The sequence below is a fragment of the Sphaerodactylus townsendi genome, linkage group LG06, assembly GCF_021028975.2.
Source record: "Sphaerodactylus townsendi isolate TG3544 linkage group LG06, MPM_Stown_v2.3, whole genome shotgun sequence".
Taxonomy (NCBI): Eukaryota; Metazoa; Chordata; class Lepidosauria; order Squamata; family Sphaerodactylidae; genus Sphaerodactylus; species Sphaerodactylus townsendi.
Window position 1 is genome coordinate 26,821,438 of NC_059430.1, and position 26,800 is coordinate 26,848,237.

A 26,800-nucleotide genomic window follows, 5' to 3' on the forward strand; every position below is an offset into this window, starting at 1 on the left:
CTTGCATATAGTATTCTAGCTGAAATTTAAAATAAACCCGGTTTAACGTATTAAAGGAAAAAAACGAGGCACGTTTAGGGCATCTTTCCATGTTCTCAAACCCACCCGGTCCCCCTGAGAGAAGGTGGGCTTGCTGGTTAATGCTTATTTGCACTTAATTTGGTGGTGCCAAAATGCCATCCAGCCGGGTTAGGAAGCAAGGGACAAAACAAGATGGTTTGCTGGTTCTGGTGGGTTTTCCGGGCTGTGTGGCCGTGGTCTGGTGGATCTTGTTCCTAACGTTTCACCTGCAACTGTGGCTGGCATCTTCAGAGGTGCCTCACAGAGAAAAGTCTGTTTCGCACTGTGTCTAAGTGAGAAGGGAAAGTTTAGTGGGGTATACTGTCCATGTTCCAGAGTGTCTAAGGGTAGCGTAGAAACCCTGGACTGCTTCTAACCACCACTGCTAGGTTCTCAAGACCGAACTAGGTCAGGCTAGCCGGGGCCATCCTGGACATCAGCGCTGCGCTGAGGTTTGCAGGCAGAGCGTCCCACCCGAGGGAGCCTGTGCAGCATAGAGATTGCAAAAACAACAACAGCAGGGAGCGCCCCGAGCACAGTTTGCTGCTGAGAGCCGCTTTGTCCCCGGCCCTGTCAGCAGGAGCCGCCGCGTCTCCTTAGGGAGCAAGGTGAGCTTCTGACACGTTGTCTCCATCCTTGTGGGCGGCGCAGGGAGGAGGAGGAGCCGTCCAGAGGCGAGGGAGGGCACTCATGGCGCGTTACTGTACGAGCAGCGAGAGCAAAGTGGAGGCAGTCGCGCTAAGGGCAGGCAGGGAGCCCCCCCAAAGAAGCGCCTGGCCGCCCTTTCCACCCTTCCGCAACGCTTTTGGGGCGCAGCCGCCCGCTTCGCGTCGCGCAGGAAAGGAACTCGGAATGGCGTAGAGGCGCTGGAAACATCTCCCTGCAGGGTTTTGTGTGTGTCCCCCCGCCCTTCTGTGGGGAAGAGCCTCGGCCTTCGTTTCCCGGAAAACCACGGCTTCTGCTGCTGGCTCCTTTTCCATGTCGCTGGGGTTTCCCAGCGGTGCCAGGTAATGCTGGGACGAAGGGCGCTACAATGGGGGGGGGGGGGGGGGGGGGGGGGGGCGGCGGGGAACGGGGAAGCAAAGGTTCAAAATGGCGGGCGGCGAAGACGCTCCGCTTCTGGCTCTTATTTTGGTTTCTTTTTAGTTGCGGCGAGAGGCGGGTGGGGACGAGGGACGGAGCCCTGGTTTTCCCCTCCCCTTAACTTCTTCCTACTCCCCGAGCCCTCTGGATGCACCTCCCAGCGCGGCGCTCCTCTCCTGTGTGCTTTCTCTTTGCGTGTGGAAAGAAATGCCGAACTTTTGAATCTTTCTTTTGCTGCTTTTCCCTTTAGGGTTGCAGTTGCCTCATGGACTTTTGCGTTGATTTTTTTTTTTTTTTGGCTGCTGTCAACACAGCTGGGCTTTAGACATTCCATGTTTATGCTTAGAAATTCAGTAATGTTTTTAAAAGGCTTCCTGATTTTGTATTGGATTTGTTTCCTCCTCGGCTATTATCTTTTCTCTGAATTCCCCTCTTTAAAGGCGCGGTGCTACCCACGCTCTCCAATTTGTATGTTTGCTTCCCCTTTGCTCATTCTTTGCATGCACCTCAGGAGTTAGGCCCCTTCCGCACATGCAGGATAAAGCACTCTCAATCCACTTTCAGTGCACTTTGCAGCTGAATTTTACAGTGCAGAATAGCAAAATCCACTTGCACAATTGTGAAAGTGGACTGAAAGTGCTTTATCCTGCATGTGCGGAAGGGGCCTCGAGCTGCGCAAAGAACTGAATTGGCGCCAGGATTGGTGGGGAATGCCACTTTGCTGCGCACCACTGTTCAGAAAACCCATGGAGGGAACAGGATGGAAGGTTTCTGGCATTGACTTCCTGCTAAGCTAATGGATCTGCTCTTTGACGGGTGTGTATTTACTGTAGAGCATCTCCTGAGCCTTCTAGTTAAGCAGTTTGCGAGTAAAGTGTGGAAATCTTCATTAGTGCCTTTCCCCTCATTTCGTATTTTCTTCAAAAATCGTTCTGAGATCCTTTTTCTGAGAGGCATCAAACAAAATCACTGGTGAGGTTCAGAGGCTTGCAGTTTTTTTTATAAAAAATACCCGAACACAAGTTTTCCAGCTTGTGTCGAGTTATTGCTGGTGTTTCTCCAGAGATCTGAGTGTATCCCTCCCCCACAGATGTGGCTCCTTGATAATTTTAGCAGGGATTCATTTTGGAATTACAAATGCCTTTTATTAATTCGTAGTATGACTTCATAAGCAAAAGAGGACTAAGGCTTCTATGTGTAAGGTATTTGTTAGCTTTTTTAAAGGAAGTGCATGTGTTAAAAAGCTGGAAGGACTGAGTTGCATTTTGCCTTTTAATCTGTTCAGTGGATTTTGCCGATTCCTGACAGTTGAGGTTAAAAACAAATTTCAGTGCAGTTATTATCTCTACATGTTGTTTTATTAGACATAGAAAAGTGCTAGCTGCAAGAATTTTGAAAAATAATGGAATCACATATGTCTTACATTTTTTTGTTCTATTATTCTACTCTTTCTTCAGGGAGCTCAGGGAAGCATATATAGTACTTTCCTCTATTTTGGCCTGTGAGGTAGCTCAGTGGAAATTTGAACCCAAGATATCTTGATCTGACACTCTAACCACTATATTTTTCAGGACCAGCCTTACCTGTTTTACAGAGTTGTGTGGCTAAAATAGCAAAAACACATAATTCCAAAGTAAAATATATGGCCTCCAGTGTTCAGTGGAGCTTGTTTCTAAGCAAGTATATCAGTATAAGATTCCAGGCCTAGTGCCTTATTGCATCCTTTCATACATGCTAAGGTGTAAAATTTCTGGAAATTTTGGAAGCCATGGAAAAAAATTGAGGGATGGAACCCTAGGAAAAATTTATAAGGTGTGCAATGCATACTTCCCTGGCAAATCTAAACGCATTGCTTTAACTACAGTTAGCGTGTAAAATTGTAATGTAAGGAATTTTAGAAATTTAAACGCTATTTTTCTGCAAGCATGATACAAATATACCTAATACTTGAGAGTGAAGTTCAAACAACTGAGAAGGAGCCACCCAGCAGCGGTCGTGGTAACAGCAGAAGCAGTTAAGGAAAAGAAAACACAGGAACCCAGGCGTTGTTCACTTCAAAGAACAGAAGGGTTTATTCCTTGTTTCCAAAGTCACAAAACAGTCTGACAGAGTGCAGCGCAGCAACTGTATAACCAAAGCACGCATAGACCAAACTGTTCTGTGCATATACATAGAGACATACAACCAATCAGGGAGCAGTGATGCAATCACACATGATGTGCTTAGTCATGGTTGCATCACCCACTGAAACTAGGTGAAAGGTAGAGTATTGCATCAGCCAAGCTGTCAAGTAGATTTTGGTGATCTAACTGTCAAGTCCTAACAACAACATTATCATGTGCTAGCTCAGCTTATTTTTGGTAAATGTGAAGTAGGAAAAGATAAACATTGAAATTAGAAAACAGATTCTGGGGTGAAGGAGAGAGTGTATTATTTGAACGGGAAAGGTATCGGTTGCCAACATCTTTGATTTTTTAAAATAACTATTTATTAAATTTCACAATGTATTTGACAGAATAGAATTAGAAAGGATACTATAAAATAGATAGGAACAGAACAGAGAAGATATCTTCCCAAAACTGTATTAATTAATCATTACATAATGGATCCCAAAGGGTTTCCAACATCTTTGGATATCAAAATAAGTTCATGAAAAAATTCTAATTTGGGTTCATCAGGGTCTTGTGGAAATCTTAGAAGTGGTCCTGGGGGTGTCTTCCAACCTTGTTCACTTTCCTGGTTGAATCTCAAAGACTGATCACGTCTAACTGTTGGAGTGGTGAGATTTGCAGTAAGGTTTGTAAGGTAAGATGGTGTAGTAGAAGAAGAAAAAGCAGAAGAGGAGTTTGGATTTATACCCCACTTTTCTCTCCTGTAAAGCGTCTCAAAGACTGATTCTGCATGGGCCAAAAACAGTGCTGTGAAAACAGTGTAAAAGGGTTTACACCATTTTCACTCTGCTGTTTTTGGCCCATTTGGAATCCACCAAACAGTTACAAACTCCTTCCCTTCTTCTCCTCACAACAGACACCTTGTGCTGCGGGTTTTATTTTAATTGGTGGGTTTTTTCATTGGTATATAAGAAGTGGTGTATGTTTCTATTTTTACGTTGTGAGCCACCCTGAGCCCATCTTTGGATGGGAAAGAGTGGGATATAAATCCAATACATTTTCTTTGAATAGGCATGACTTAGAGAGTTCTGAGAGAACTGTGAGTAGCCCAAGATCACCCAGCGGGCTTCATGTGTAGGAGTTGGAAAACATCCTATGATTAGAATCTGCTGCACATGTGAAGGATGGGGAAATCGAATGCGGTTCTCCAGATTAGAGTTAACCTGCTCTTAACCACTACGTCACGCTTGCTGTCAGTTTACTTACTTCATGTAAACCATGGCAGAGAGCGGATTTGAGTCTGGATTTTCCTAGATCCTGATCTGACACACTTAACAGTCCTTTTCCTTGAAAACTAATAATCAATTTTTTTTTCTATTTTGTCTAGCGATGCTATCAAGGGTTTCCAATTGTCCAAGAACTTAAGTTCTTTAAGTGACGAAGTTAACTTGGCTATCTTGGTCAGCTCTAACACTTCCATCTCCACTCTTCAATTGTAGGTATAATTGAATTTTTTTCTGTGCATCGTATTCTTACTGCTGTTGTCATATATAAAAACATGTTGTCTTTCCAGAGATCTGTCCCAAAGTCCCAACAATATTATCGTATATATTACCTCCAGAATTCTTTAGCTTTTCCACAAGTCCAGTATAGTTGATAAAAAGTCCCCTCTTGATGTTCACATTTTTAGCAGTTATTGGATACATTCTTGGCATGTATCATGATAGATCATTTTGGAAAAGTTTTCCTTCAAATTAGAACTTAATGTGTATAAGCCCCTTCGATGTCATATTTTCCCATTGTTCAAATTGGATATTATATCCAAAATTAGTAGCCCATTTTATCATGCATTCTTTAATCTGCTCCCCTTTTGTTTCCAGTCTCAAAAGTTTGTACACCTTGCATCATTTGAACATAATTCCCTTTCACATTTCTTTCAAATTCTGTCTTAGTTTCTTCAAAACTATACATTTCTGATCTAGTTTGAATCTTTTCTGTAACTGCATAAGAAAACCAATCACAATTATTAGGGTGTTGTGGGTTTTCCAGGTTGTATGGCCGTGTTCCAGTAGTATTTTCTCCTAATGTTTTGCCTGCATCTGTGGCTGGCATCTTCACAGGATCTGATGGTAGTAATGCAAATGGAGTATATATACTTGTACAATGTCCAGTGTGGGAGAAAGAACCATTTGCATTGGTTAAAAGTATTAAGGGTGCCATTTGCAAGTGTAATTCGCATGTGTTAAGTGGAATCCACCCATTTTAGCATATGTATGTAACACTGAAGTTGCACAATCAATTAGTGAGGGCATCTGCAGAGCAGTTGCCTGGCATTTTTAATCCATTTAATTGCCTCCTGTAGAGAGACATCCTGTATCTGGGTGGTGTTCACTAACCATTGTCTTGATTCTAGTTTTTTTCAGTACTGGTTGCCAAAATTTGTAGTTAAATCCAGGCCCGAGGCAAGGCTTACTAGCTGCAAAGCACAGAGATAAAGAGTAGAAAGGCCCATTAACATACAGATAGCAGGAGGCCCAGATAAGTCCTTGGACCTTGGCCAACCGATGCCAGGCAAAGTAGGAGCCGTGCCTGACACAAAGGCTGTTGATAATTCTAGTAAGAACAACAAAGAAGCACTATTGTCTACATTCAAACATAAGTATTTTTTGATGTCGCTAATCCATAGTCCAGGCTGAACCCATAATTTACGTATGTAAATCAAATGAGACATACAGGCAGACATGGAGTTCTTCTGCCAAGATGTTTCATCATCTCCATTCTTCAGTGATTGATTTGTGATGGACATCAGATATTCGTAGATTCGATCCTTACGATTTCAGTAGCTATGGTGGATGAAGTGGTAGCCTTGAGAGATCCCAGGATCCTGTCAACATCCGTTGCAGTAACCTAAATGAAATAATTCCCAAATCGACTAGATTGTATACTTTGCTAAAAAAAATCCCTACTTTAAATATATGTTCAACTAAAGAATGTGCTCCATCTGTGTTTGGCTGGCTTTCCCTTGTCCACAGGCTCAGGTTTTCCTTACTGTTTTGGTATTTAAGTTCTTCCATGTTATAGTCTCGAAGAATTCACTGAAAGATCTGAAGTTAACTTATATTGTGTGCATTTGTACTGAGCAAGGCATGTTTTTCTTTCAGCAGATGTAAGGTGAACCCCAGAGGCTAAAATGGAAAATTCTTGCTTCTCACTTAGAGGGAAAGCCTCCTTGCTTAGAGAAAAGCTTTTTGCTTTAAAATAAAAACTGCTTGCTTAAAGCAGAACCCATAAAGTCAAAAGTTCAGAGTTTCTGCTATAACCTTTTCCAGCAGTTAAATTATATATACGATGTTTTAAACTTTTATTCTTGTTGGAAACCGCCCTGAGCCTTCGGGGAGGGCGGTATATAAATGTAACAAATAAATAAAATAAATAAATAAACCTGGTGTGCTAAACTCTGGAAAACATGTAGCTGGCCACCAGCTGATTTAATCAAGTGATAAGGACTAACCGCTCACCGTGTTTAGCTGTTAAGTGCACAAAAGTGTGTGCAAATTATATAATTACATGGCTGCTTCTGAGAAAATGTATTGGTCTAGTTTCCCTGTCCCGACCATAACAACCGCAAACAGCTGTTTCTTGACAAGCTCTTAGAAAAATACCAGACACCACATCCATCATTGATTACTGAATAACAAGTTTGCAGCTATGCAGAACTTATTACTAACCACTTTTGTTTTAGTTTCTGTAAACAGCTTCATCAAATTTAGACAAGCGTTAGACTGGAGGAGAAAGGTGACTTGTGATTGGCCCGATCAAAAACTCATTGCTTCCTGCTGAGAACAACTATAAAATCCTTTGCTTGTTCCCCAGTTTCTTTGTCCTGAACCTTTTCTTCGGTACCTAGGTGGCCACCTATAAAAGCTACATAGGTTAAATAAACTTTTGCTGACCATAAGCGACTGCTAAGTTTGCTGACTGTTTCTTGCGAGGACCATGACTGATTTCCTAGGGGCAGGGTTATCACAGAAGTGAAAACAAGTTTATGTACTATGCCTAGATGCTTTGTGTTGTATGTGCCAGTCGATGTTCTACATAGAAACATGTTTTTCTACCATTAGAGCTGGGCTAATTGACAGTTCTGCTAACCTGCAAGTGTTGAAATATTTATAGCTAGTTCAGTAACTGACAGGATACTGAGGTTTATGAAACCCTAACCACAACGGTAAAGAAAATGATGCAAATGTTTGAAACTGTATCTTAAGACTAATCACCAGAAGCTTGAGAAGAAACAGTTGCTTACACAAATTATTTCATTCAGTGTGCTGTGAGTGGAAAAAATTATATTTGAATTCTGTTTTACAGATAAAAGGTAGCTCTTGTTTTATTAAAGTGGGTTTAAGAACACAAATCAACTGAACTATGCCAGAAATTAGATAAACTGTCCAGACATGATCTCTGGGTGGAGCTGATGGTTCCAAGTGGTACAGTGAGGCATTTGGGTGCGTGAGAGATGTCTGATGGCTGTCTTCTCTTAGATACTTTGTTAGTATACTCCCTATTAAAAACTTGAAAAGGACTATGGCTTTCCATGTTTTCTGCTGACTATCAGCAGAGTTTAAAGCAGAGTTACTCTGGTAAGATGAAAAGGTATATAGTCTTCTTTCACTCACTGCAGCCTCCTAGCACTTTTGGAAAAGAATACTCTCCACGCAAGATGTTCTTTCCAATAGGAAGGTTTTACTTTAGCAGTTGCAAGGTTACACAAGTCTATGCTATACAAGACTATGAAGCTATACAGAACTCTTCAGCAAGAACACAGTGAACACACACACTGAACTTAAGACATTTTGAACTCACACTCAACTTAGCATATACAGCTCATTGGTTCTTATACATTCAAGCAGCAGGATAATTTTCCCCCGCCCCAGCAACAGTCTCTCATTGGTCTAGAGTCACAGTTGAACTCACCAGTCATGTTAAAGGTTAACTGTAGCTACTTGTCCCTAGACTGACTGTCTCCGGCCTCTTTGTTAGGCAAACTTCTGCTGACTAGAAGATGAACCTTTTGTTTACTTTATTTATCATGACACTGACTGGCATTCTTTCTGATGGGCAGAGCTAGAAACTTGTGTTTTAAATAAAGGTTAGGACAGCCAGTTCAGATCAGACTTTAGTAAAGGAAGATAAACTCAAAGCTATACAAATATAGTGAAGGTGGCACAGTATAGTCAAGTTTGTCGTATCTTGAAAGCTAAGTGTGGTCCATACTGGATGGGGCACCAGTCTGTGCAGAGAAAGCAAACGACAAAATGCCCTTGCTTATCATTTCCCTTCAAAGCCCAGCACTATATTGACTAGATTTAAAACATCTTTTTCTTTTCACTAATAAATTTGGCATGTTCTGCTAACAATGTCACATACCTTGCATTTTACTGGCCATCAAGTCACATCTGACTATTATGGTGACTCCTAGTGGGGTTTTCAAGACAAGAGATGTTCAAAGGTGGCTTTCCATCGCTTACCTCCATGTCAGCTGGTCAACTAACTGGTCAAATAATAAGTGAATCCAAGAATGCACCAATGTAGGTTGCATCTTTCTTTTTGGTTTTATTGTATGTCATTTTTTTAGTAACTACTTTTTAAATTGTCTTATTGTTAATAGGTGTTTGTGCCTTGATTTTTCTGTGTTAATTCTGATGTTCCAGATTTTGCAGGGGGGGGGGGGGGGTTGAAGAACTGTAAATGGAATGGCTTACATTTATAACAAACTTGCTTAATAATAAGTTAGATTTTAGTTACATTTTTTAAAAAGTTAAATGTCATCATTCCCCAATAAGAGTTGTTTGTAAATTGAGGCCCAGATGGCTGCTTTTAAATGTTAAGGCAAGGTATCCAAATCTAGCCCTCCAGATGTTCATGGACTATGATTTTGATCAGCCCCTGCCAGCAGATAGTGACAAAGATGCCATAATAGCAGGTCAGAATTAAAGACAGTCCCTTTGTAATGGACAGATCACAACCTGCTAAGGTTTAAACTACAGCGATACCAAGATTCCGCAGTGATAGGGAATTGATTAAATTCCCTATCACTGAAGCCTGATGGATCCAGAAGGTTTTCAGACATCATTAGGGGATTTTCCTATTGATATGGTCAGTATTCCTGTCAGTGCCCTAGCAGCCTCTGTAATGAGAAAATGACTTGGGGTAGGTGACACAATCTGTCCTAGACACTTTCAGGTCATGACATGTGCACGCTGTAGATGTTTTCTCAGGGGCCTATTGGGTTTTGACTTAGTAGAAGAGGTAGACCGATCCATAGTTCTGTGACTGTTTTGCTCATCACTTTGCAGATAAAATCTTTGAGGTCCATTCCAACATGGACAGTACATTAGCACTGACAGGTTTTGATGGACCTAGGGTTCCACCTTGAGCAGTTGAATAGGCACTGTATGGGCATTTGATATTGTTGAATCTGAGCCTGCGGACATGAATCTTGGAAATTTGAGACCTAACACTGCTTTTACCATTTTTGCTCCTCCTGGTTTCTTAAATCAGCCCAGGTTGTGTGGGTGTGTCTTGAAGCAGGCAGTGAGGTGTCCATTTTTTTGAATTATTTTTATTAAAGTTTTCTTGTTAACAAAATAACTCTGCAAAACAAAATAACAAAAACAAACCAAGAACGCAACATAAAGTGTACTATAAAAAAGATACAGCACCTAATAACATCATTTTGCAGTGAGGTGTCCATTTTAAAAGAAACATGTTGTGGACCCAGGAAAGCTGACTGTCAAGCGTACAGTCTCAAAGGCACTATTCTTGCACAAGGAGAAAGGATCAGTCGTGGCTGGGAAAATTAATGAATTCTTGGGTGAAGTAGATTGTTATAGGACTGAAAAAGCCTTGGTTGCCGGGTGGGGAGATAGATCGGGGAAATCAACCCTGTTCTTTCTCTTGGACCTCTCAGCACCTTTTTGATACCATCAATCATGGTATCCTTCTGCACTGCCTTTTGAGTTTGGGATAGGGCAAGGTACCATTCAGCAATGCTTTGAGTGCTACCTCAAAGATAAGTTTGTGTTCTGGTTGATATATTCATTAGGGCAGTGATGGCGAACCTATGGCACGGGTGCCAGAGATGGCACTCAGAGCCCTCTCTGTGGGCACTTACAAACAGAGTGCCCCCCCCCCCCACACACACACATCTAGGCTGGCCTGGGGCACTGGGCTCGAGTATCAGCATTAAACCTAAGACCTAGTTTTGGGGAAGCAGTGCAGGTAACCCTGTTAAGCACTGTTAAACCCCACTGATTTTCACGCGAAGAACTACAGCGCAATCCTTTACCTGGGAGCAAGCTTGGTTGCTGGCAATGGGGCTTGCTTCAGAGTAAACCCTCCTTGGGTCGTGATTCACCCATTGGAAGAGTTGCACGGTTGCTTCAAAGCAAAGCCACCGACTACCACCAAGCTTACTCCCGAGTAACGCACGCCTCAGAGCCAACTGTTTTTTCTCAATTAAAACCTCAGTATTCAGGTTAAATTGCCGTGTTGGCACTTTGCGATATATGTGGGTTTTGGGTTGCAATTTGGGCACTCGGTCTCGAAAAGGTTCGCCACCACTGCATTAGGGTATATGTTTCAGCACTTGCTTCTCTCCCCTTCATGTACCAGTACTACCTCTACTACTTGCTTCTTGTTTGTACTTGGTTTCAGAAAGGGCCATAGTGTAAATGAGATAACATTCACTGTAGTTGTATTCTGATTGACAGATGTGCAGTTCCCTTCTGCAAACTCCACAGTTTACTGCTAGAGAATCTCTCTAGGCAAACTACTTTTAAAAGGAATTTTTACTCATATTTTGTATGCATGGAACCAGGTATTTTGAGAGCACAGTCTGTACTGCTCTGTCCTCAGCTGTGGACTAGTGGAATGCTCTGTCAAACAAGATCAGGGTGTTGCAGGGGTTATCTCAATTCTGCAGGCCTATAATATGGAGCTATTCTGCCAGGTCTGTAGTTGAGGGCAACAGTGGGAAGTAATAAGGTCCATCTTGGTTGGCCTCCCTTCTTCCCCTCCCGTTTTTTCCTTCTATCTTATTAAATTGGGGGGGGGGATACATTATTCTACCCTTGATTAAGCTTTATAGCGCCATCTGTATTTTGCTTATTAGATCATCTATTTTTATATTATTTTTAGATATTTTAAGAAATTGTATAAGTATGTTGTGAGCCTCTCTGAGCCTACTTCAGCAGATGGAGTATCAAATAAATAATATTACTGATAGGTTTATGGGCTTGAAATACTGATTATAGTCAATACAGTAGGTATATATCAAAACTATTAAACAAATGTTATTGCCATGTTGTATTGGGGATTGACAAGAATTTATGCAGCAAACAAGGTTGCTCTTTTTTCTCTGATAGAGCAATATTGTAAATTAGATTCAACCTTATTTAAATAAATATCTTCATCTTTCCTGTAGATTTTGGAGCACAAACTGCAAGCAGCACAATGGATTGGACTGTAAACCCACTTCATGGGACCAACTTCCAGACAAGGAATTTTCAAGTTCAGGGAATGTATCAGTCACAGCAGGCTGCATCTGGGTTTTCTCAAGCAAGTGCAACAACTGGAAATTCCTCCGTTTACACTGGAAAAGATCAAGCTATAAAAATGCCTTCTATTCCTCAGAACCTGGAGGCAAATCAAGTTACTCTTCCAAATAAGGTGGGATCGAACAACTTTCAGCCAACTCTCCTAAAGGCATCGGTACCTGTTATAGGCTTTGGGTCAACTCAGCATTTTGTTGGGCTACCTCAACGAATACAACTTTCCAATGTGACTGTCCAAACGATACCTAAGAACACTTGGCCAAATTCTAATATTATCTCCCCTGAAACATCACAACCTGGGCCAGGAAATAATGTGCAGAGATCACCAAATATGTATATAACCTCAAATATGTACAATAATCGCCCACAAAAAAATTGTTCCAATTCTGTACAAGCTTCAGTTTTTCAGGGTAAGAACAATAACTCACATTCAAAAAGGCTGCGAACGTTAGCACCTGCATATCAGCCTGCTGATCCTCAAACACATGCTACGGTGCACCCTAATCAAGTATCGAACAATTTCCTAAATTCTCAGCCTAATTCTTCGTGCCTCACTTTTTCATCTGGGCAAAATATTAATAATCAAATAAATTACATGAATCCAGGCTCCGCTACAGCTATGCAATCACAGCAGTATGCTTCTAACTATGTATATTCACCATAGCGGCTAACGCCATACCTACTCACTATGCAGCCCAGGCCATTCCTCAAGCTACTAATACAAACCTTCCACCACCATACACAGTGCGCCTCCTTATTAATTAATAATACAGATCAGGAGAGATTCTTCGGTACAATCACAGCCAGTTCTGAATAGGTCTACTGAAAATGTTCAAAACCCTCAAAATCTTGAGTTGGATCAGAGTAGTGGTTTGTATTCTGTTCAGTATGTTCAGACACTTGGGCCTGCACCAATCTCTAGAGAACCCAATAAAGTAGGAGGCACTTCAGAAAGCATGCATAGACATAGCACTGAAGATCAGCCTTCTGACCAGGTGAAAAAGTCAGTTGAAAACTTAAACAGTATGTGTAACAGTCTTCAAATGCCTGAAACAGTTCCTCCTGATAAAACAACACCACAGATAAGTGGCATTAAGTCTAAAACTATAACAAGAGAAAGTCTGGAACTGGATATGCGAACAATATTTGCAATAAGAGATAAATTAGAAATTCTACAAAACTGTTTTAAGTTAAAACATAAGATATATAAAGCACAGACGTCAAAGACTTCCAATCCCTCTGTTCACAATCCTGCTGTTTCACCTCCTTCATCAAATACCAGTCAGCAACCTATTCCATTCCCACAGGCCACTCAGCAGACATTTTCACTTCCTTCTCATGACACAACTCAAAAACCTGCCTCCTTGCTTCCGCATGACAACACTCAAAATCAACCACCTTCACTTCCTGCCTGTAGCTCCCATCAGAGCCAAGACAATTCTTCAGTGCTACTGACGGCAAAAAGTTACTTACATCCAATTCTTCACGATTTACTTCAAGGTACTTGCGATAAAGAAATGCTTCTTAAGTCTCATTTTCCAAGATCTGATGGAAATCGAAATAAACAATCGGTCCTTGAGAAGTGTTCCTCTGGTGCTGTCTTAGATTCCACTGGTGCTAAGTCTGAAACTAGTATGAATGATATGGAGAGAGCTCCTAGGCTGAGCCTTGAGACATCACGCACTGCTTCTATCCAAAGGTCTTTGACATCCACAGATGCCAAACAAACTTCTGCATTGGACAAGGCCCAGTTAACAGACATGTCCACAATGTCTGGGGGAAACTTGTTTAACCACTTTGTCTTGAAGAAGGTTAAAACAGGAAACACTGTCTCTAAAATACTGACTGACCCTCACAGTATAATTTCAGTTCAAAATCCAACTGCATCAAGTGAATCTTCACCGTTAAGTGAAAAATTAGCAAAAGAAGGGGGTGAAAAATTCTGGAATGTTAGATCTGAAGTTACTCAGCAGAGTAAAGATTGTCTTTGTACACCTGATAAGAACATTACAGATTGGAACAAAGGAAATAATATCTCTAGCTCATCCTCTCTTGCTGTTCCAGAAGCAGGACTACTTCAGAGGTCCTTTGTTACTGGGAATTCTTGTACTGTGGGAAGAGCTTGTTCTTTGGAGGAGCTAGAAACAAGTCTTGCTTTGTGGAAGAAGGGCCCTTCTGCATCTCTAAATGATCATTTTGGTGAAAGTGCCGAGAGAAACATCCCAGATGAATTAAGTAACTGTGGGAAATCTAGTATTGCAGTTGTAAAGAATGAAACAACTCTGTCGTCTTTTCCTTCATCTCTTGGCCAAAAGCTTGATGCCATAAATTCTAATTCATTGAAGAGTTCTGAGCCTCAGGTAGCTATTGTTTCCCCCTTAATCTTGACTAAAGATGGAATTCAAAATGAAGTGCAGGAAAAGAATTTATCTTCTGTGTTGGAAACTATGTATCCAGTTATTGCAGTAGGCAGTATACACAGTTTAAATGAATTTGTTGACAAAATGTCAGATATTGATAAGCCAGTAAAAAGAACTGCTTGTTCTCCATCAGATTCCTGGGTTACTGTAAAGGAAGTATGTCCAGATATTCACCAGAAGATTACCAAATCTACCGGAGAAAATGGAATGCAGACAGCTGAAACTGAAGCAGACTGTTCTTGTGATCCAAACCAGAGAATAACTGGTCCTTTACAATCGGGAAAAAATACACCTGGCGATGGTTTCCCCCCAGAAACTGATGATAGCTCAAGTCCAGTTTCTCAAAAATGTTCTCTTAAAACCAGTCCAGATTTGGTCAAACCAGAAGATACTGTGCTAAATAAAAATATTTTTCAGATATCCAGTGTGTGTACTTTAGTTCAAGGAGATGCATTTTATAATTCACAAATAGCTAGTATCTTTAATAGTCCTTTGAAATCCAAAGCAGAAAATAACACCTCTTCAGAAGACCAGAGGCCTGATTCATTTCATAAAGAACGACCCTTGAGCCTAGTGGAAAGAGACTGTGAAATAAATGAGAGAGCATCTGTGGGAGATGCCTCGTTACGATCACTAACTACCCTGTCAAAAGCCATTGCAGAAAAACTGTTAAACTTACCAGGGGCAAAGATATCCCAACGTGGTAAGGTTTCAGATGAGGTGAATGAAAGCAATTCCAAGGGGAGGAAAATCACTGAATTGTGTAATCCTAATTCTGAAAAGGATCCTCCGCAAAATAGATTTTGCAGTGATATTCACAGTACAGATTCTGCCAGTGGTAATCGAGAGGTACCTGGAAACAGTATTGTTGATGAGGGTAGCGCACATAGTGTCCAAGAGCATGTACCAAGCGATGAGACTCAAACCCATTCTGTGAACAATATTGACATCGCTCCGACATCGCCAAATGATCAGTTGTCTGAACTCTTAAAAGAATTTCCATATGGAATTTATGATTCCAAGGTATTAAATAAAACGGAAAATGAAGATTCTGCAACTAAATTAATTGAGATAAAGGAGGGACAAGAGAATCAAACTTTTGGACAGAACTCTGATGCAAATCATTCTCTGGACCAAATAACAGTCAACATATTAAACCCGCAACAAATGAAAGAATTGTTTCCAGACAGCAGTGGTCAGTCGTTTAACAGACTGGAAAATAGAGAGAATGATAAGGTCTCGATAATGTCGGAAGGTGCAATTGAAAAACATATTGTTGACAGCACAAATAGCTCAGCAGAAACAGTCCAGGAACCAGCAAGTCAGTCATATTGTTGTTTAAAGGGTTGGATAAGTGTAGAATATAATGTGGATCCTTGTGATTGTAGGTTGCAAGAGACTTCTTCAAAGCAGCAGCTGGGTCACTATTTGCCATCTGAAATTATAATTAAAGAGGAACCAGAAACTCATGAGACTTCTAATATGTCTTGTCAATTAAACAATCTACCGCAGACTATAGATCCTGTTAACAACAACCTTTCTTCAAAAGATGCAAGTAACAGAATATGGAGTAAAAGCATACACAGAGAAAATAACCTTCAACAAAAGGAGAATAAGCCATTAAAAGAAGATGAAGGACTTATTCCATCTCTTTCATTAGAAAAATCAGAATCTCTGAAACCTGAAAATAAACAGCAGAAGATAGAAAAATCGCCCAAAAAAGTTCAGACTGAAATGTACAACCAAAAATGTACAACATTGGTTTCAAAACGTAAAGAACTGTTGCATTCAGAAAGAGATTGTTCAAAAGGCCAGTATGTAAGACCTGCTTGTAAAAGGGAATTGTCTGGCAAAGAGAGGACTCCAAGAGAGACAGTCGGGAGCAGATCAAAGTTAGATACCCTCAGGCAAAGTATGGAGAACAAACACAGTAAAAAAAAAGAACAGTATAAAATTAAACAAGAATCAAGTGAAACCCACATAATCAAGGGACCAATTCACCTCTTTAAAAGGAGGCTGAAGAAACACACCTCAATTGAAGGAAAACAAAAAACTTCAAAAAGGCCATTTAGTATGGTGACACCATCTTCGAGCTTAAGTAGTGTTGATTTGGTTTCCAAAACGTATAATAATGCTCAGCGTTCACAAGAACATTTAAACAGGCAGAAATGCAAAATTGACCAAGGTTTGGAGAATAACACAGCTGTGAGAACAGATCATAATGAATCCAGTAGTTCAGAGGCTGTTCAACAGAACAAAGGAAGCTTGGTGTGGACAAATCTGAAGAAATTTGTATATCCAGAAGAGAGAGGAAAGGTGTGGCAAAACAGAAGATCGCTTTCAGGCAATATCAAAACTTCTAAACTGCAAATATTTAGAAGGCAGCATCTCAATACATACAAATCTTATTCTTCAGGCAAAGAGGCGGTACGGGGTTCTCATAAGAGAGACAAGGGCTTTCCGAAAACCCATTCTGACAAAAAATCACCTTATGATAAAAAAAGTAATACACTTACACTTCAGCGGGAGCAAAATAAAAATTATTTGAATAAAGTTGGATTCAGGCAGACTGAACGAAGCATTTGTTTGACAAAATTAGTACAGTCACCTTCCAAATCCGTCTGGCATGTGAAATCAAGCAGTGCGTCAGAACAGTCTGAAGATAAGAAAAACTATACTCGGTGTTCCCAGCAATCTGAAGTGATCAAACCCCAAATGCTTGAATTCAAGATGTGTCCAGAAATAGTATTTAAAAAATTGGTCTCTGAAGAAGTTCCAGATGCAAAGAAGCTTTCGGAAAAAGAGACAACTCCTGTTGCAGGTACTGTATATATTTTTAATAGATGAAACCCATCTGTACTGGAATCAATTAAACTCATAAGGCTAGATGCAGAATGGAAATTATTTTGCTATCGATTTTTGTAAACTTCTGGCTTTACAGTGCAAGTATGAATTGTATGAGATGAGAAAGTGTATTCAAGTAAACAGGATCCTTTTTAACAGCAATGGGGTAGTGGTTAAGGAGCAGCAGTGGCATAGTGGTTAAGAGCAGGTGCACTCTAATCTGGAGGAAGCAGGTTTGATTTCCTTCTCTGCCGCCTGACCTGTGGAGGCTTATCTGGGGAACTCCAACACACGCCAGCTGGGTGACCTTGGGCTAGTCACAGTTCTTCTGAGCTCTCTCAGCCCCACCTACCTCACAAGGTATTTGTTGTGAGGGGGGAAGGGAAAGGAGTTTGTAAGCCCCTTTGAGTCACAGGAGAGAAAGGGGGGATATAAATCCAACTCTTCATCTTCAGCATTGCTGCAGTGACAAACCAGTGGTGGCATGATGGCATGAATACAACTTTTGACTCTATCATGTGTTGGGGGAGGTTGCATTTCTGGTTTAAGGTGGTGGCTTACAGTGTAGGAGCATTGTTGAATCTAGCACTGTATTCAGATGCCAGGTGGTGATCCTGGCATTTTTTTCATCTGGGGCTGATCTGCCATCTATGCCATCTCCTGGAAAATACTTGGCTATTTATTCCTCTGAGACTATTCTAGTATTATGCATAACATGTGCGCTTTGTTTAGAAAGTGTCCAGGAGCAATAGCTGAGCCAGAGGCTGGAGAGTACTGATTGGAACACAATGTGTGAAACATTGAATGCTGATTGGCTCCCAGTTGTCTCTTGATCTTTGGTCAGAGTGCCAGTCCTAGTCTTCAAGAGCATTAAATGCTCAATTGAGGATCCCTTAAAGTCTATTGTCTTTCTATATGAGCCTCTGAATATATAATAATTAAATCGCAGAGACTTCACTATGTGAGGTATGGCAGCTGGTAATTGGGACATGACTTTTTCCATTGGGGACACTGGCACCTTCCCAAGGGCGGTGCAACTCCATCTGTGCTAGTGATTATCTAACAGTTCAATTCTGTCAGTTCAATTCTTCTGGAAAGCCTTTGGTGTTCTGTCTAATTTGTAACCAAATATTCTGCTGGTGCTTTATTGTTGTTAATTTTATTATGCTTCTGTTGCATTTGTTACTTTTTGTGTATATTTGTTTAGGTGGGGATGGTTTTTATTTGTACTGTGATTTTTAAGAACTGTGGTTGATTCATTAAATTAAAAGTTTGAATATGCTGTATATACTCTCAGCGGCGTATGTTTCTAATCTCGAATAATATGCTTCGAGGTAAAACCTAATTTTTACCACAAAAAAAAACTGGGAATCCACTTTATTGACTTGAGTATAAGCCTTCGAACTTGACTCAGTAGCAGTTAAAAACAGAAGATTTGGGAGCAAGATGAGATAGAGTTGCTTAACAGAGTTTGCATTAGGGATGAGCAGCTTTCCAGCACTCTAGGAACACAAATGAACCACTGTTTTCCTCCAAATGTAAAATAATTCTGGGATTCATAGCCATGCCAGCCTAAACTTTGCTCCAAAGAAAGTCTTTGTCTTCAGCAACATCAGTATTTGGCAGTAAACTACTGGATGAGGAATTGTATTCATCTAGAATGCAATGCACCAATTGGTAATGCAACTCCCTTAGGAGAGAAATGTCCTCTGCCTCGTTTCTTTAACACACACACAATAATACAATACACAATAATACACACACACACACACAACCTAGTTGTAATGCTATGCAGGCTGTCCTTACAGCTTGTTTTTACGGCTCTCTGGTGAGTTAGAAAAAAAGCAGCAACATGCTTACTAGATCCCTACAGCAGCCCCAGCTCCAGCTGCCGTCTTGGAATTACCATATATACTCAAGTATAAGCCGAAGGGGGCCTTTTCAGCATTAAAATGTGCTGAAAAAGTCGGCTTATACTCGAGTATATACGGTAAGTATTTTTTAACAAATAGCGTGGTATAAGTTATGTGAAAATATTCCAGATTCTGAATGCTTGTCCTGAGTGTTCCTTTTCTATGTAAGTTTTCCACATATCTGCATTTTAACTTACATGTTCTTGTCTGGAATTGATGATGCACGTTTCAACATTTCCTGATCTTTCGGAAGCAAGAAGGAAGTTACAATAATTGTCTCCTCCCAGGGCAGAACCCCCCCCCCCAAAAAAAAATATTTTCATGGCCAAATACAGCATCCTGTCTACTTCCACACACCATGTTAGTTTTGGCCAAACTTTTTAGTAGTTTGGCATATATTTCATTAATGATTTCATTAATGGATTTATTCATCTTTTTCCAACTTCAGAATGACTAATTTCCTAGAAAGTACTGTTGTCTAGCATAATGGAAAGACTAGCAATGAGCATAAGCCAAAGAGTCACAGATTTAAGCCTCACATCACCTACCAAGTAAACACCCATGCTTGGGAGTTGATAACAGCTTGAAGCTATGGTAGCAATGTGTGAACCATTTTGAGCACGTGAGGTGTGCAATGTAAATGTTATTTTTATGGGCCACTGAATGCCTATAAACAGCATTTGAAGATTCCCTCATTCAGTGATCATCTTGCATAATCCCACCCATATGTAAGCCACAAGCATGCACAGCAAGTGTTCCTTCTACACTGCAAACCAGTGACATCTTCTCCACCCTTGTACTGCTGTTTAGCCTATTTCAGGGATGGAGAGCTGTGACCCTATGAAGAAATTATCTCTGTTTGTATTCATTCTCACTCCAAGGAAAATCTTGCTCTGAGGAAGAGGGCATCTTGTAACTGGGGTGTTTTCCACTGGCTGCTCGTGGAAGCAGGGCTAAAACTTGCCACTTCCTGCCTCCCAGGTGGGAACTTGTGGCCCAGTTTTTATTCCTCGCAGGGGGAGAGCAGTTGAGATAGCCCTCTTCAGCAGCTATCCTCTTCCCCCTTTTCTGCTGTTTCTCCTGGACCTTGCCTGATGTTCTCTGCTGTAATAGTGAGAACCTTCTTTCTTTGTTGCTTCTGCCTTTTGCCTTTTTTGCGTGCCTTCCCGTCTCCCTTTCCCACTGTGGAGAATGCCAGGGTGTGGCAAAAAACAATCAGTGCTTATTTCCTCTCTAACAAGGATGCAGACATTAATCTGATCTCCTGAAGACAGCATGAAGCAACTCAGCAGGCACTGGAGGGGAAAAGGAAAGGGACCCAGAGTTTCAGGCTTAAAATGGAAGCGACTGAATGTGCCATCAGAAAAAGGCTCAAAAAGGGCTTCTGCTGCAAAAATTGGTCTAGTGGTCGCCAGTGTGGCCCAGAGTGGCAACAATGGCACTCTTGGAAAGGGATTACTCAATCCAGATGTTGGAGTTAGAAGCTTCCTAGAGTAATGTATCTACAACCCTGCCCCATTCAATGTTGTGGGAGGGCAGTTATCTTTCTCCAGTAAAATCATGGAGATAGTCAAGAGGGTCCTAAGAGAGCAGCTGCAAGCCTCCAGATACCTTCTGTCCCAGAATCATATAGGGGGATTCAGTTGCTCCTTCTCAAGATCCCTATTGGAATACCTGTATTATGAAGTCCTACGTGTCTGAGTGCCTGAGTAAAAGATTCCTTAAAAAGATAAAGATTTATTAAAGCACTTGGAAAGAACAGAAATAAGATTAAGCAAGTGTAATCTCAATACAGTAGGAAAATGAGAATGAATTAGACTAAAGCTAACTAGGTCTCCCTAATACTGACTTACAGCTTAGACAGTACTTCTTTCAATTTCAACAGCAAACGTAGCACGCCACAGCAGAAAGTCCAGGCCTCACTGCAAGATGGTGACATGAATCCCAGGTGACCCAATGAATCACCCTCCCCCCCCCAGCCATAACCAATTACGTCACTACTACTCCCAGTCAGATGATTTCTCCCAGACCATTGGGTGCAATAAATCATTCAATTCAGTTATGCCATTGAGTTCTCCGATCTCCTGCTCAGACAGTTTTCTTACATCTCTCAAGAGGGGAAAAACACATAAGGACCATATCCACCATAGAACATCTGTTTACAATAAGGGCCACAGAATTAGTACCTCTCTACTAGAGACCAACAGGAGTCTGCTCCATATTCTTCACGGCCCTCAACAAAAATAGACCGGAAAGATAAAATGGCAACAGGCTTATGACTCAAGCACTTTTGTATGGAAACCTTGTGTTCAGTCATCGAAGTTCTAATTCCAGGAGCCTTTATGTCTTCCACCAGTCTCATGGAACCATATCTACAAATCCTGATGGGGCATTGCAAGATTTTCTTACCAAAATCAGCATTCACAGTTCAAAGCTGTTCCCTTTAGACTGATTTTAGTTCCTTGAGTGTTTCCTTGCCTGAAAGCAGGAAGTCCAGATTCATCCATACCTGATTTTTGATAATCTGAAGAACAAACCTTCAAGGATGGTTATCTTTTGAACAGAGACAAAAACAACCTCCTTCTGACAGAGTACAGGATCAAGGGATCATCATAATCAACCAAAAGTACATGTTATTTCTTCCTAAGGAGAAAGCCAACATATTAATAAGCTTGGCCAAGAACTTCTCCAAAGCCAGGTTGGAATAGTTAATAGGTAACCCGATTTCAGGGAGTTATGATTTCAGGCAAAAGATTGGTCCTGTAGGCTTGTCTGTACTTTAGACCTCTGTAGTGGTTCCTTCAACCACACCAGTTAGCGATCATACAAAAAAGGGACAAGACATTGAACGTAACAACTTGTGGTCAGACAAAGCATGATATAGTGGGTCAAACATCCATTTGCCTTGGAAACAATTGTACATTCAAATGAATTGAATTCAGATTTTCACAGATGCCAGTCTGATTTGTTCTGTAGCATCCCTACAAGATCAACCAGCCTAGGGTTTCTGGATATGGGAAGAAAAGAGACTGCATATCAATGTCCTGGAACGCAGGGCACTTCTGCACTTCCAGTCATCAATCCAGGACCAGCATGTCCTCATCCGAACCGACTATATCAGCCAAGGCTCTCATTAACAAGCAAGTGGGATGCAGGTTGTCTACAAACCACCACCACCCCTGTTGTCCATTGATTACCTACGTGTGGATTACACATGGTTCTGTTCACTCCTACAAGACTCCCTTTGAGCTACTAAGAGAGGTTCTCTTAAGTGGTTTTACACTGATCTTGTTCAGAATTGTGCTGACTTCCACATAAAGGGTCTCAAAGTTGGGAGCCCTGATAGCCAGGAAAGGTCCCTTTGTCTTCCACAAAGACAAACGGGTACTCTGAGTGGACCCTATCTTTATCCCAAAGGTCAACTAGTTCTAAAGAAAGCAAGAGATTCCCCCAGAATCCTTCAGTCTATAACCAAACTATGGAAAAGAGAAATCCAGGAACACACTAGATTTGAGAAGGGCTCTTAGAATATAAATCTGGCCTACATAGCCCATTGGGAAAACAGTTTTTCTGTTCATTTCATTAACAGCCCCAAACAAGGGAAAGAAAATGTCAAGGCAGTACGTTTCTCAGGCCTCAGAATCCAGTAACATTCCTGCCCCTACAGGTATCACATCTCATTCTGTAAGAAGTGCAGACACCAACACTGCCCTTGATCATAAAGCATCAGTTGAGATAAACAAGGTGGTCTTCCATATCAACTTTCATTAGGCACTACAAGATAAATTATTTTTCCTTAGCTGACACAGCCTTTGGTTGTCACGTTCTTCAGCATGTGGTATATGATTTGTAATTTCCACCTGAAGATGGAGGGATGGTGGTATTGGAAGTGCCTAGTTACAAGATGCCTTCCTCCTCTGAGTGAGAATAAATCTTGGAAACTTACCATAAAGGTTCCTTCGGCTTTGAGGTAAGGAGGGCATCTCGCTCCAACTGAAGTGTGAAAAAGAGTTGGGTGGGATAAGACTGACCTGTTGCAGAAATGAGAACAAGAATAGATTGACATTTGGAAATTATAAAAACAAAAAAAGACTGTGTCTGCCTCCTTCCTCAGCACTTGTTCACTTGCTACTGTTGTAACATCCTTATTGCTATGGCAGCATTGTTTAACCTGATCCTTTACTATCCTGTATTCCTCATTTTTTTCTTCCTGCTTACTAGCTCAGAAAGTATTTAAACTGAACAATGAGTTCCCACCTGGGAGACAGGAAGTGGAAAGTTTTAGTCCTGCCTCCCTCCACAGCCAGTGGGGAACACCCTAGTTACAAGATGCTCTCCTCACCTCAGAGCAGAAGAAACCATCACAGTAAGTTCCCAAGGTTCCGTTCTCCTTTAAGTCCCAGGGCTTTGCAACTCCCCGCTCCCGCACATGAGAAATAGATGTTCTCATCCATCTTACTGCAGCTCTGGGACTATTGAATGACTTCCTCCAAGGGTTGATGGACATCACAACACTGAGTTCCCATAAGTATGGTGAGAAGTTACAGCAGGAGATCACAATACTAGCTGCCACTTCCAGTTGCCATTTGGCATTCTGATATCCTAGATAGCACAAACTAGGTCCTTTGGGCTACCTGTGTAAAAGCTCTTCCCCTCTGCATGAGGTACTCTTTGGAAGCTGGCAAGATTCCAGTAGCGTATTACTGGCCAGGTGGTGACCCCTGTGTAATCTTTTTCACTTTCCTACAAATGATATGGAATCAAATTGTGCAGTGTCGCTGAAGGGTATCAAGCATGAACTCACTGGCAATCTTCTTAAGAGAATATAGGTTCCTGGAGAGAATAGGCTGTATTTTTAAAGCCATACTTAAAACATTTACTGAATGTATGCCTACTCAATATAGAGATGGCAATTCAGGTGATTTAGGAGATCATCATAGTACATAGACCACGTTCTCACACCTTGGCTATGAAGAGCTGATTCATTTTAAACTTAACATTTGTAGTCGATCAACTGCTGTACTAGAAGATTGTAAAGTTTTTTATTTATTGCTTTCAGCTGTCAAAAGTACAAGAGAAGACTGGTTAAATTACATTCCCCTGAAGAAAAGAAAAATCTGGGAAAAGGAAACCCAAGGTAACTCAGTTTTTAGAATAAAATAAAAAATTTGTGCGTTGGAGGTGTAGTTTAAGACAAAAACAACATCCAGGCAGAACCTGCACAACTAACCTAGCCGTCACTGATACACTCCGTATGCAGCTTGACCAGGGTGGATCGGCACTGCTGGTACTGCTAGATCTTCCTGCAGCGTTTGATGTGGTCAACCACGATCTTTTGACCCACCACCTGGCCGCTTCCGGGGTACGGGGCATTGTCCTTCAGTGGATTGTCTTGTTTCTCCGGGACCGGAATCAGCAAGTGTGGTATGGGGACCAATCCTCCCAGAAGTGCCCACTTTATTACGGTGTGCCCCAGGGGGCACTGCTATCCCCGCTGTTATTTAATATCTATATGTGACCCCTTGCTCAGTGGATACGGAGCTTTGGGCTGATCTGCCATCAATATGCTGATGACACTCAGCTCATTCTGCTGATGGAGGGGGGAACAGTCGCTGCCCCTGCAGCTCTACAGCAATGTTTGGAGGCAGTCGCTGGTTGGTTGCAGCAGAACAGGTCGAAGCTGAATCCATCGAAGACGGAGATCCTCTGGCTGGGCCGCGAAGGGGGGGCTGGGGATTTCCAGCTGCCGGTGTGGGAGGGGGCCCAATTGGCACCGGCCTCCTCCACCCGCAGCCTGGGGGTCCACCTGAATTTGTCTCTTTCAATGGAGACCCAGGTGGCCCATGTAGCCCGGGTTGCGTTTTTCCATCTGTGTCAGGCCCGGTGGCTGGCCCCCTACCTCTCCCAAGCACACCTAGCCACTGTGATCCATTCAACGGTCACCTCCAGGTTAGACTATTGTAATCTCTCTGCCTTCCCTTACACGGGCCTGTCCTTGCGTCTGATTCGGAAGTTGAAACTGGTCCAGAATGTGGCAGCTCAGCTGCTCACCTGGTGGTGCCGCTAGAGATCACATGGCCTTTGCCAGTAAGCTAAGTCAGCCTGCATTGGCTCCCCAGTTGAGTTCAATCATCTTCAAGGTGTTGGTCCTTAACCTTTAAGGCCTTACGCGGCTCTGGGACCCTCCTTGTACCTTCGGGAATTTCATCTGACCACTCCCCACATGTTCCCAGTTCTCCGCCTCTGCATGCTCAGCTGGAGGCCAATCTTCTGGTAGTCCCCTGCCCCTCAATGATGCGCGTTGGCCTCCACTCAGGCCAATTGCTCTTTACAGCCCTGGCCCCTGCCTCGTGGAACGCTCTTCCTCCAACTGTCCGGGCCCTGCGGGATCTTGGAGCGTTCCGCAGGGCCTGTAAGACCAAGCTGTTCCACCGGGCCTTTGGAGATGCCGGCCGCTGATGGCACCCCTTCCTCCCTTTTTATCATCTGTGGCAACTTAAAAAGAAATAATATTAAAATAATGTTAAACTTTGTCTAATTCAACCCAAATTACAACTAGCAATTGATCTGAAGTGTCGATTTTCTGTGTGACTGTACACCTAAGAATGTAGAGGAGAGACTCTGTATTGTATCTGATTTTCACATGCATGAGGATACGTTCAACAAATCTTTTTGGTGGTCGGCAAGAATCCACAGATTTGGTCACAGTGAAAATTATCCTTCTCTCCCTCCACCAACCCACCCCCTCCAAACATTTGAGGGATTGGAAGTATCTGAAATGCAAAGTCCAAGATTGATTCTGCTTCTCCCAATTTGCAGACTTAGGGACGGATAGATTAAATGGTTGAATTGGTGGTTAGTCTTGATGAGTGAGATATAAATATCTAAAATTATTAAAACAATTGGGTGTTTTTTGTTGCTATTCTGCAGTTGATGGTATTCCACTTGGTACTGCGGTTGAATTATTGGACAAGGATGAAGCATCTAAGAAATCCAATGCCACATTTGAGACCTATAGGAAAATGCACCTGGAAAAAAGAAGAAGCCGAAGTCTAGATAGCAGCCCTCTAAACTAGGCATCAATAAGTTTTGAATATTTATTATGGTCTACTTTGCCTGGCTGGACTGTGTGAACTTATGATTGCTTTGGCCAGACAATAATATTTTGATGGATACTGGCAATATTGGTAACTGTACACTGCGTGTGCATATTGTCCACTAAAGTTCATAAAATAGCTTTGTCCTTGTGTCTGATTAAATAAAGGAGCAATGCTATTTCTGCTGGTAAACTTAACTTTGAGGAGAAACATGCAACAGAGGTAGGTAAGCATTACCATATTTATCAGTGAACCCTGTATGCTAGAGATGCTGCTGTCTGGTTAGATGAAACATTACAGACATGTGTAAGTTAACTTCCTTTGTAGTTTCAATTAAGGCGAGTTTATGAAATGGGAGTCTGTACTGTATTTAAATGACTACTGTTAGATTGGGATTGCAATGATAATGATTTAAGAACAAGACTGTATTTTGACTCACTAGGGCTAAGATCTCATTTGGATTCTTCAGCTAGTTACTGTAAATAAACAAACAAACCATACTGTAAGCTATATTAGCTGATGTTTTGAACCTCATGCTCTACAGCCTGTTGTACTGTTGCATACTCTTTTGTGCCTTTAAAGATGTGTGGAGATTGTTTGAAACCTGTTACACTCAGTGGTATTTTTAATGCTTTTCATATTAAAATTGAATTTTGACAA

At 41.6% G+C, this 26,800-nt stretch overlaps 1 protein-coding gene across 1 annotated transcript; it reads left to right on the plus strand.

Moving 5' to 3' along the window:
- The first annotated feature begins 709 nt into the window (after positions 1-709).
- On the plus strand, positions 710-26,800 carry RESF1 (retroelement silencing factor 1). The gene is made up of 5 exons (XM_048500145.1): positions 710-1,067; positions 4,642-4,749; positions 11,737-17,107; positions 24,103-24,180; positions 25,974-26,800. The coding sequence occupies exons 3-5, from the start codon at positions 12,823-12,825 to the stop codon at positions 26,117-26,119; spliced, it is 4,509 nt and encodes a 1,502-aa protein (XP_048356102.1). The 5' UTR covers positions 710-1,067; positions 4,642-4,749; positions 11,737-12,822; the 3' UTR covers positions 26,120-26,800.

What these genes read in the sequence shown, in the direction of transcription:
- RESF1 (XM_048500145.1), top strand. Translation starts at nt 12,823, where the DNA reads ATGCATAGACATAGCACTGAAGATCAGCCTTCTGACCAGGTGAAAAAG. An exon ending in AGAGACAACTCCTGTTGCAG is followed by an intron (nt 17,108 to 24,102) that starts GTACTGTATATA and finishes TATTGCTTTCAG; the next exon opens with CTGTCAAAAGTACAAGAGAA. An exon ending in CTGGGAAAAGGAAACCCAAG is followed by an intron (nt 24,181 to 25,973) that starts GTAACTCAGTTT and finishes GCTATTCTGCAG; the next exon opens with TTGATGGTATTCCACTTGGT.